At 39.6% G+C, this 11,506-nt stretch overlaps 1 protein-coding gene across 2 annotated transcripts; it reads right to left on the reverse strand.

Annotated features, from left to right (window-relative positions):
- Positions 1-322: 322 nt before the first annotated feature.
- On the reverse strand, positions 323-10,835 carry LOC107549481 (uncharacterized). Of its 2 annotated transcripts, none has more exons than XM_016230592.1 (6): positions 10,629-10,835; positions 6,407-6,464; positions 5,241-5,274; positions 4,324-4,901; positions 2,060-2,194; positions 323-1,745 (listed from the first exon to the last, which is right to left on the reverse strand). In XM_016230592.1, the coding sequence occupies exons 1-6, from the start codon at positions 10,760-10,762 to the stop codon at positions 1,191-1,193; spliced, it is 1,494 nt and encodes a 497-aa protein (XP_016086078.1). In that variant the 5' UTR covers positions 10,763-10,835; the 3' UTR covers positions 323-1,190. The 2 variants fall into 2 exon arrangements, with proteins under 2 accessions (XP_016086078.1, XP_016086068.1); XM_016230582.1 differs by having other exon boundaries at positions 5,187-5,274.
- Positions 10,836-11,506: the final 671 nt, after the last annotated feature.

Genomic DNA, 11,506 nt, shown 5'->3' on the forward strand with positions numbered 1-11,506 from the left:
CATTTAGCCATTTTAAAATAGTGCTCTTCTGTGAACAGATTAAATAAAGGCTTTTTGTCAATATATGATATTTTGCTTGGCAATAGCTTTTGACTGGCTTTCTAATAATGTTCACTTTCTGCATATAATTTTTTTTTTAAAACAGGGAATGGTACTTTGCTAAGGGCATCTAACCAAATAATTTTTTCCCCTTCTTCTCAGGCCCTCTAAATGCTTCCCTCTCTCACGGGAACACAATTAAACTATGCTTCTTATCAGGTTACTTTTGTAATAGACTTGTGCTCTATCAGACAGATGACATGCTAAGCATGAGATATTTGTGCTTTAGAAAATACTTTCTTGGCGTACAGGATCTGTTTGACCAATTGAATTAGAATCTTTATTTTAGCTCTAAAATTTATTTTTTTACATAAATAGAGGCTGTGACATTACAAAAATAGGGCCATGTGTTTCCTAAAGCTTTTAGGTAATAGTTAGCATTTAGCCATTTTAAAATAGTGCTCTTCTGTGAACAGATTAAATAAAGGCTTTTTGTCAATATATGATATTTTGCTTGGCAATAGCTTTTGACTGGCTTTCTAATAATGTTCACTTTCTGCATATAATTTTTTTTTTAAAACAGGGAATGGTACTTTGCTAAGGGCATCTAACCAAATATTTTTTTCCCCTTCTTCTCAGAGGGCCACGGGAACACAATTAAACTATGCTTCTTATCAGGTTACTTTTGTAATAGACTTGTGCTCTATTTTTTTTCTACTTTGGGATTTTCTAGGTATCAAATACAAGTTTGACCCGCAATTCCGATGGTCACTTTGTCCTTAACTACAGCATGTAATGACAAAAAAACAAGAATTTCCTCTACAGGAATGCTACTGTCGGTTATGATATGTTGAGTCTGTTGTGATATGTCGTGGCTGGTGATTATTTTTCTTCGTGATAGAGGCGTATAACTAATCAAAATAATTTTTTTTGGATTTTCACGAAAGCATTCTGTCGTTTTTGTGCTGTGAGAATACTGACCTTTATCTAGACTTACAAAACTCAATTGATGCTCAACTAATACTTGGAACCCATGTAAAATATATAGCAGTGGTGCAATGCGTGTATCCCATTGGGTTACAACACGCATACGTGTCCCCTATTCAAGATTCAATCCCCAGAGAGGAAAGTTCCCTTCCCCAGAGCACACCCTACAGGCCAGTGACATACATCTCCATGCCATCATTAAAAGTAAAGATGGTGGTTGTGCTGGAGGTGGCCGAGCCCTGCTTCAGGTCAGGGATGCTCTCGTACAAGCTCTCCCCGGGAATCAGCATTGTTTTGGATGGTAGATGCAGCAGTTTTGGGGTCTGCTGGGGGGGTGGAGGGGGTGGCGGTGGTTGTTGCAAAGGTTGCTGGGGCCGCTTCCGCTTGGGCCGCAAGGTGGCACTGGCATTGGGTGGAGGCCTGTCGCGCCTCCAGCCTCCCCCACCCTCCATGGTCTCGTAAGCCAGTTCTGTTTCCTCAGTGCTGATGGCTTCGTAGCAGTGGTCCTCCATGCAGCCGGGTGGAGCTCTTGTGCCTTTGCCCTCCTGCGGGGCCCACGTTTGGGGTTTGACTACCACGCTGAAACCCCCGTCACGCTCACCACGGTCACCTCGAGCCAAGGTCCTATAGCCGCTGATGTCCCTCGTGGCGGTGGGCGAGCCAGGCATGCCTCGCTTCTTTTTGCCTGGTTTGCAAACTTTCGAATACATCTCTGTGATCTACATGATAATAGAGAGACAAACCATCTGAAACATATTCGTGAGTGGGAAATCTTTTACTCCAAAAGTTTGTTTTTCCAGTTCCCGCTGTCTGATAGGCAACAAAAACAATCCAGCCTTTTAAGAATACACATTTTTGGGTTTACAGCTGTTTCTGGCTAACCCTGAATTAGTGTTTAGGGGTAAGGAAGTACTCTGGGATCATTCACAGACAATGTTTCAAGAATGTATAATGCCTTCAAGACATTGTGACTGCATAGAATGAGAAAAGGTGGATGTGTCTCAGGACTGTGGAAAACTAAATGCACACTCACCCCTGCTGCAGATGCTGCCATATTCTCTCCTGCATGAGAGCTCAGAATACCCATCTGCTTGTGCTGGAAGATGATGTCATCGTCCTCCGGAGGTTTCCATATGTACTGTTCTCCATTTCCCATAAACACTGCCTCCTGATTTATTCAAAACAATTGACTAGAATAAATATTATATAACATTTTAAGGGGCCTTCTTAAACAATATACACTGGAGAATAGAGCCGAGTAGAACAGCATCATGAAACAGCATCAACAATGTCCTCCAAGGACAGTTCATGGGTTTAAAGCAGTAGTTTTAAAGGAATGGTTTACCCATATAATGAATTCTGTCATCATTTACTCACCCTTGTGTTGTTTCAAACCAGTATGACTTTATTCTTCTGTGAAAGACTAAAGGAGCTTTCAAAATGGGAGCTTCAAAAGGTGCAAAAGCAGCATGAAAATACCATAAAATTCTCCATACAACCTGTGTGCAATATTAAGTCTTCTTAATGTCTTTGTGTGAGAAACAGATTGAATTTTAAGTCATTAGTCACTCATAATAGTCACCTCCTGTGAGCTAAGCTCAAGAAGTGAATGAGTCCAATTTGTGAACAAAGCATTCAGGTTTTGTGGTTTTCTGAACCAAATCAAGAGATTCACTCATTTACTTCCATTATATTGCAAAAGAGTTGCCAAAATTTTACCTTTGATGATAGATTGACAGAATGTTAGAGAGAATAACAGAACATTAGATCAGACTCTTCTCCATGAAAATAAGCCTATGTAGAATAATCAGGCTACGGTCCCCCTCTTAATGCCTGCCCTCATGTCTAACCATCTTCTGCATCTAATAATATTGGGCTTAATGTGTTTCCTGTACTCGGGCTGTAAGGGAACAGGCTGATGTTTGCTGTGCATTTTCTCCTCATTGTTATGCAGGAGAAACGGAAGGTGGGTGTGTCACATTACCATTTTTAAGGCAGGGATTAGCATGTTGTCATAGGTTCTTTCGTTCACCATTGCAATTTCCTTTTCCCATTAGCACTGGCCCATTTTCTGGGTCTGGCTGTTTGCCTGGATTTTGGTGATTGAGAGGTTTCACTCTGTGTTTCCGCTGGTTGCATCATCCTCAAAGTAAAGTGCCGTGAGTGTGCAACACCCCGAATGCTGTGGACGGACCACTAAATGCTTGCAAGTATCATTGATTTGGACAGTGTTCGCAGAGAAAATAATAAAGTACACTTGCAGTGTACTTAATTGCAGACCCACTTTAGTTGCAAGTCCACACTTATAATATTGGGCTTAATGTGTTTCCTGTACTCGGGCTGTAAGGGAACAGGCTGATGTTTGCTGTGCATTTTCTCCTCATTGTTATGCAGGAGAAACGGAAGGTGGGCAATGGGGTGTGTCACATTACCATTTTTAAGGCAGGGATTAGCATGTTGTCATAGGTTCTTTCGTTCACCATTGCAATTTCCTTTTCCCATTAGCACTGGCCCATTTTCTGGGTCTGGCTGTTTGCCTGGATTTTGGTGATTGAGAGGTTTCACTCTGTGTTTCCGCTGGTTGCATCATCCTCAAAGTAAAGTGCCCGTGAGTGTGCAACACCCCGAATGCTGTGGACGGACCACTAAATGCTTGCAAGTATCATTGATTTGGACAGTGTTCGCAGAGAAAATAATAAAGTACACTTGCAGTGTACTTAATTGCAGACCCACTTTAGTTGCAAGTCCACACTTGCGCTGAGGCACACAAAAATAGGGGAAGCCATTCCCAGCATGCTTCTATTTAGATGTTCCACTTTAAGATACAATTTAAAGCACAATCGGAAATTACAACGAGTCAAAGGCTTTCAGTAGTTATGAAACAACAAATAGTTTCCATTAGCAACAATGCTCTCATTTTTACATTTGTAGCCTCAGCTAAATCCTTGTGGTTGCAGTGCTATATGAATTACTGAATTACATGAGCACTGAATATGTTTGTAGAAGTGCGCTATTCAGAATGGAATTGAAAATTCACTTTAAATTTCAGTTCAGTTCCTGAATTTGAATTCAATTTGAGGCAGAAAATAGGATACAAAATTGTATTCCAATTTGAATTTGAATCTAAGGAAGTCAAATTAAAATGAATTAAAATTGAAAGACATTTTTATTATTGTAATTTTTAACTAGAAAATAAAAGTTTGAAACAATAAACTTTGAATGTTTAAATCTTGTTTGAAGGTTTTGAAAAAACATTTATAAAGCTTTAGATAGATAGATAGATTGATTGATTGATACCTTGGGGAAAGACGGAAGATTGAAGGCCTCCATGTTTTTCCGAGGAATCTTCTGACTGTGTGGGAGCGTTGGAGGTGGGGCTGGGTGAGTGGGCGGAGCATGCCGAATGTCCCCACTGCTGTGTCGTTGTTGTTGCCCAAGCCCCTCCTCGGTCTCCGTCCCATTGTCCCTCTTCTGTGCTGCTTTGTCCACTCTACGGACCTTTCTGATGCAGGCGTACTCCACTGTTTCCTGCGGTTGAGGGGGCGTATTTACCACTTGGGGGAGGGCCTCTGGCTCCGGAATCCCACCTTCCAAGCAGTCCCCGTCAGGATCAGGTGGAGCAGGGGTATTAGCAGGGACCGCCGGTGGGGCGGGTGTGTCCGTCTCTCCGGCTCGACCTCCGACACTGTAGCGGGCATCCTCAGAACCGCGGGTGGGAGAAGAGCGGCGGCCCACCTCAGCATACGTGTGTTCCCCGTCCTCACCAGAGGGGATCTGAGGCAGCTGGCGGCCCTGAGAATGCAGGTCGGAGTTTGAGCGACGGCTAGGAAGTAGGAGCAGATCCATGCTGGCAGGACGGTTCTTCTTAGAAGATTCTACAGAGAGCAGAATGATATTAACTGAAGAGCTTAAAATCTGAGAAGCAAAACCATTGTTTTTTCAAAGACACAATAAAAAGATTTGCTCGAAACTGCAGAGGCAAAGGGCAGCAGATACATGCCAATCACTATAGCGTAAAAGTAATTACATCTACTAATAGCCCCTATGGAAACTCCTGGAACATAGCTGGTACCATGCTCAGACCTTCCCCCCGAACTGCAGGTATGTGTGAAGAACTAGAGACTATCAAGCTTTAAGAGATGTGATTGTACAGTACATACTCTTGCCATTGCAGTTGAGTCTGTTCATCTCATGAAGCTTGGTGTCTGACTTACTGATCGAGGTCAGCTTGGACTGTCGCAGTATACTCTGAAAACAGATGCACAGATAAACTGCTTAAAATGTATTCAAATAAAAATAAAACAGTATAACCTGTACAACAACAAAAAAGCACATTTACCTATTCAGCCTACGTTGGGCATATTGTTGGGTAAAGCAAGTACATGGCAATAATAATAGATTCATGTTTGAAAATATTACTGCTTACTGTTGGGTTATTTATAATTATTGTGTACTATGCTGGGTTACCATCACTCCTTGATATCCAAGGTAAAATCAGAGCAAAACAGTTGAGAAATGTTCTGGGTGACAATAAGGGTGTCATACAACATGGGATGCTAAAATAGTGAAATGGCCCAAATCCTTTTGTTTTAGATTCAAAGCTTAAGTGATCCATTCAAAGTTTAGGTCAGATCTATTTCCACTGAGCCGCTTAAGAAGATTAATTAAATTCAGGAGGAGCCTTCAATTTGTTACTTGAAAACTAGTGTGAGGGAAGAATTTAAATCCTGAAACAAAACCATGAACTGCTTGAACTGACATGGAACTGAGTCCAGACCTGGGTTCCTTAGAAAATACAGAAGAAAAGAAGAATGGGTTTCATTCACTAGCAATGCGTACACACGTAATTGTGCATACAAACCTATGTGTGAATGTTTTCATACAGAAATCTTAATTTAACAATAAGGTTACTCTCTGAAGATTACTTTAGGTTACCATCTCTCTCTGCTTATATAAATACAAAAGTTTGGGTTCAGTAAGATTTTCTTTTATAAAGAAATTAATACTTTTAGTCAGCAAGGACATGTTAAAAAGTGAGAGTAAAGAAATGTATAATGTTACAGAACAGTTTTATTTGAAATAAATGTTGTACTTCCTATTCTATTCAAAGAATCCTGTAAAAAATAAAAATCCTATCACAAAAATATTACGTGGCTGTTTTCAACAGTGATAAAAAGAAATGTTTCTTGAGCACCAAATCAGCATGTTAGAATGATTTCTGAAGGATCATGTGACACTGAAGACTACAGTAATGGCTGCTGAAAATTTGGATTTAAATAAATCAAAACAAGCTGCCTGGTTGAGCATGAGACATTTTTTCAAAAACACTAACTGACCCCAAACTGAATAGAAAAAGGAAAAGAGACTTAGAATTGCTCACCATGTCCATGAGCCTGTGCTTCCTCTCCACTCCAGGGCCATTGTGTGTCTTTCCCTTCCTGCAAGACACAACCGGCAACATGTAAATCACACTGTTACAAATCCAAAATTTTAGAATGTTAGGTTCAAACTTCAAATGCTCTGTTTATCCACTGATTTATGGAGACTGAATGCGCTGACTCATTTAAGCCCCTGATTCAATTTACTTTAGTTGCTCCAACTGTTTATCTTGTGCAGAAAGAAAATGCACATTTCAAGTCAATTAGGCTACTCGAAAGATTCAAGGCAGTTGTTTTTTTATAAACTTTGAGTGAAGTAATTTGATCAAAAATAACTGCAAGTGCTTTCAAGATGCACAATCCTCGAAATGAGCCCAGATTGGCATTTGAAACAACAGAAGGCTTTCACTGGATGATTAACAGGCCTCTGAGTAACTGCGGTGCAATGGTGTTCAGGCCAAAACTCAGGCACAAAGAAAATCGATCAAACAATCAACATAATACAATCCAAACAATCCAAACATCACTAAAATAGCTAAATGGATGCTGAGGATTATTTTCTTCATGAAAAGACAAGAAGTACACAGTCATGTCTGTCAGTGACTGAATCGAATCTTTCCTCTCTCACACATACACAGGGCCCTGATCCAGACCCATTGTCCGGAATGTTCAGCCAAATTTGACCAGACATCTGTTTATTCTTGAAAAAACCATGTCAGTCGTTCCCTTCTGGTTGCTTGCATTGCTTTGATAAGATTACAGGAACAGTGTAGGTATCTGAAATCTGCCGACCAGCAGAGCAAAATGGATACAAAGTAGATTTTGTAAAGTATTAAAGCTATTACTGAGATTCCCACGAATCACTGTTATTTATTTTTTAAGACACAACAGAATAAAAAACATTAGTATAATATAACACAAGAACATCTAACCTTCTCAAAAATATTTGAAATAAATATGTTGTATACAAGTACAGCTAGTAAATATACTATGCTGAATATTTCAGATCTAATTAATGTGATAAATGATGTGGAGTCTTCCCTTCAGTGGTCTACAAAAGAATCACTGAATACTGAGAACTAGATCAGCCTGATTTGTCAGCTAATCATTCCAACTGGTTTTGTGAACTGTATCAACTTTATTAATTTTGTATTACTTTAATAGCCACACTTTGATGTTCAAATGTACATAAGTTTACCTTTGACTGTAGTGTTCAGTATTCATTTGCAAGCTTTAAATAATATTTTTTCCAGCAAGCTTGACCTAAAGAGGTGATCTTTATCAGTAGTATCTCATAGAAAACTGAAAATACCTCCAACATTTTCTCATTTACTTTCTCCCCGCAATGTCTTTCTCATCTGTATTTCCTTCAACCCTTGTTCTTGTCTTTCTCACTTCTTTTCCTCCATCTCTCATTCCTCTAATACTTTTTCTTTGTCCTCCCACTACCAGATGCATCATGTGCTTTGACAAAATGAGACATTAGCATTCACACAGTGTGCTCTGTGCTATCATCGGTGGAACAAGAGAGACATAGATGGAAAAAAAAGCCATTTCAAGTTTCAGTTTATTTATATAGCATGTATAAAACAGCCACACGGCTGACCAAAGTGCTGTACAGAAATTCAAAATAGTAAAAAGAATATAAAAATCTGCACAGCTACACAATTAAACAGGGTCTCGCCTTAATAATAAAATAAGTAAATATATTAATAACACGAGAAACTAAGTATAAACCCATAAAAGACTAAGCAAAGACCATAATAGAAAATTATTTGTAAGCCAAACAAAACAGATATGTTTTTAGAAGAGATTTAAAAGTGGACAGAGAAGGGGCAAGTCTAATCTCTAAAGGCTATTCCACAGCCGCGGCCCAACCACTGAAAAAGCACGATCCCCTCAACGTTTGAGTCTGGATTGTGGGACTAGAAGAAGATTCTGATCACTGGATCTTAAGTGTCTGGATGGAGTATATGGGTATAGTAACTCAGATAAATAAATAGGGGCTAGATCATTTAAAGATTTATATACAAATTTCCTGTTTAAACATCACTGCCATGTCAAAATGACGTCCCCACCATTACACAGTGAGCATGAAAGAGGTGTGGGTGAACTTCAATGACATTTTTGAATAAGCTCTATTAAAGGCCTTATTGACAGTGATGGGTGACAGGTGATCTCTGGCTTTCATCCTGGAACACACACACAGCAGCAGTGGGATATGTGGCTTCATATTACAGGAGCATTTTCTGTGATGTTGACGATATGAAGATTTACAGTACAAAGCACTGTTATAAGTATGAGAATGCAAGCTCTGTGTGAACATGCTGGTCAGAATCTCTGTGCCATTAGATGTTATTTTTGTTCATTCATCTACCAGTGTTATAATTTACTAATATTGTGTGCACGATTTACTAATTCGTTCCCTTGTTTTAATTAAATCGTGTGCTCGATATAATCATTTGGGTAACGCTTTATTTTGATAGTCCACTTTAGGCATTCTACTACCTATAAGTAAGTTTGCAACTTAGAGTATTAGTAGACTGTCTGTTTAATATCTCATAACACTTTATTTTGATGGTTGCTCAACAGACGTTCTACTGACTATAAGTAACTTAGCAAGTGCTGCAACTTATTCTACTAACCCTAACCTAACAGTCTACAAATGCTCTAATGAGAGTTAGTTGACATGTAGTTGCAAAGTTACTTACAGTTAGTAGAATGTCTAAAGTGGACTATCGAAATAAAGTGTAACCATAATTTGTTCCCTCGTTTTAAGTAAATCGTGCACACGAAATAACTTTCTGTCTGCATTCTGATAAACCTGTTGCTGCTGTTATGTTATGTTATGTTGTTATGTTATGGACAGAGACACTTTAATTGGGTTTTATTTTGAGATGGGAATGAAAGCCTTACAGTGCTGCATGGAATCATTTTAAGTTAGAGGCATCAACATCGGTTTATGAGAATGCGGACAGGAAGTGGAACAAATTATTATTTTGTGCGCACGATTTACTTAAAATGAGGGAATGAATTAGTAAATCATGCGCACAATTTACTTTTTTTCCCTGCATATCATGTGCGGGGCTCCGTAGGTTCTAGCATGAAATGAAAATAAAATATTGTCAATTGTATACAGAAGTTCAAGGCTGATTTTTATTAGTGGAAAAACTGAGTGGTGCTTGCCTGTGCAAAGCTCATCGCCACGATGCTAGAGTGTTATGGGACTTTTCCAGGGCATTGCTGTGCATTTGCTATGGTGTTTTGAGTGTTTCTAGCACATTGTTTTGCAATTCCTAGAGTGTTCTGAGAGAATGCTTACTAAAAGAGACTGTTCGTTTGCATATTGAATGAAGATTAAAGTATTGTTAAAATATATTTAATATTTTTCCCTGGGTATTATGCTCAATTTGAGTGCTGTATGTGTATGTACACTACTGTTTAAAAGTTTGAGGTTAGTAAGATTTTTTTTTAGAGAAATTACATTCATTTTTTCAAATGAATGCTGTTATTTAAACTTTCTATTCATCAAAGAATCCTAAAAAACACAGTTTCCATAAAAAAATACTAGGAGCAAACTACAATGTTTTTTTTAAAACACTGATAATAAGAAGAAATGTTACTTAATAGGGTCATATGATGCTATGGTGTTCTGAGTGGTTGTTAGCCTGTTGCTATGTGATTTCTTTGATGTTCTGGGTGGTTTCTAAGGCATTTCTGGATGATTGCTATTATGATTGGGGCTAATCCTTCAGGGTAAGTCTATGGAAGTCCTTCCCCAATTTGGCTTTTTTTGTTGTTTTGTGTGTATGTAACGGAGGCCAGCGAGTAAGTGCTGTGCAGGTAAACCTCACTCCCCTGATCTCAAGAGACGCACTAACGACTGACGCTAGAGGCTGCAGTCTTTAGCCTCCTTGTTAGTGTGTCCGCCTCCCATGCCGGAGACCCACTCGGAACGAGAACGAGGTGTGGCGGTGAGGACCCGGGGGAGAGGGGTTACATGTACACCAGGAGAAATCGTAAGCCTCTCATCAGTGAGCTGCATGATTTGAGGTATTATGTCTGCAGGATGAGTTAGCACTTTAGGTTTGGGGTTTGAACAAGCAAGCTGTCCAGAATATGAATCTAAACAAATAAAGAACCAAAGAAACTCCAACCAACCAAAGAGGGCAAGAAGTCAGAACATTTTATATATGACCATATGTGTTTGTGTGTGCAACTCACCTCTGGCAGCCCACACATAGCACGACGATAAGGATGGTGACAACGAAGGCTGAGGCAGCGGCGATGGCCCCCAGCAGCAGTACTTTGCCGTAGGGATGAGCAGAGAAGTTCACCCCGTCCTGCATGGAGGCCATGTGGAAGTGCTAACACACACACTTTCACGCTCGCCCTCACACACGCACACACATATGCACACACACTCTCAAACACTGTCCACAAGATCTGAAAGAGAAAAGGGAAGGTGCTAGAATCAGTTCCTTTGCTTTGTAAAACGAGCCTTTTTCACCCATCAGAGGGATAACAAAAATGAATCATACTCTTTCATTCCTCCCTGCAGCCATTCTCTAGTCTAGAGTGTGAATGAATGACAGAGAGTGAATCTCCCCCACAATTTCTTGTTCTCTCTCTGTCTCACTCTTGTACTTTTATTTTCTTTCTCCTTCTGTGTGTCTCCTGCAGGTCTCTCTCTCTTCTCTCCCACAGTGTGTCATTTTCTGCCCACTGACTGTCACTCAGCGTTTGTGTAGAATCATTTGTCTCAGACTGGGGGCATTTTTCATGCAAAGATTCATGAGCATCAGGTACCTCACCTGTCTACCGCCGCAAACAAAGCGACAGTAAATGCAGTTGCTGAAAGGCTGAGCTTTTACACTTCACTTTAAAGCCCCTTTCTAAACTGTTATAGTGCTTGAAAAAAAACACTATATTTTGCTCTAATGTATATGACAGTATAGTAAACAGTATAACAGTATGTTTTTAGTTTGTACTGTATATGCTCGCTCTGCCAACTGTTAAACAACATTGGTTTTAAAAACACTTGGTTTAGTAGAATAACATTAGATTACTAAAGTAGTAGCAGGGTCCCCTCATAGTAAGCT

The sequence above is a fragment of the Sinocyclocheilus grahami genome, unplaced genomic scaffold (genome assembly GCF_001515645.1).
Source record: "Sinocyclocheilus grahami isolate Dianchi unplaced genomic scaffold, SAMN03320097.WGS_v1.1 scaffold16.1, whole genome shotgun sequence".
In the NCBI taxonomy this organism is placed as follows: Eukaryota; Metazoa; Chordata; class Actinopteri; order Cypriniformes; family Cyprinidae; genus Sinocyclocheilus; species Sinocyclocheilus grahami.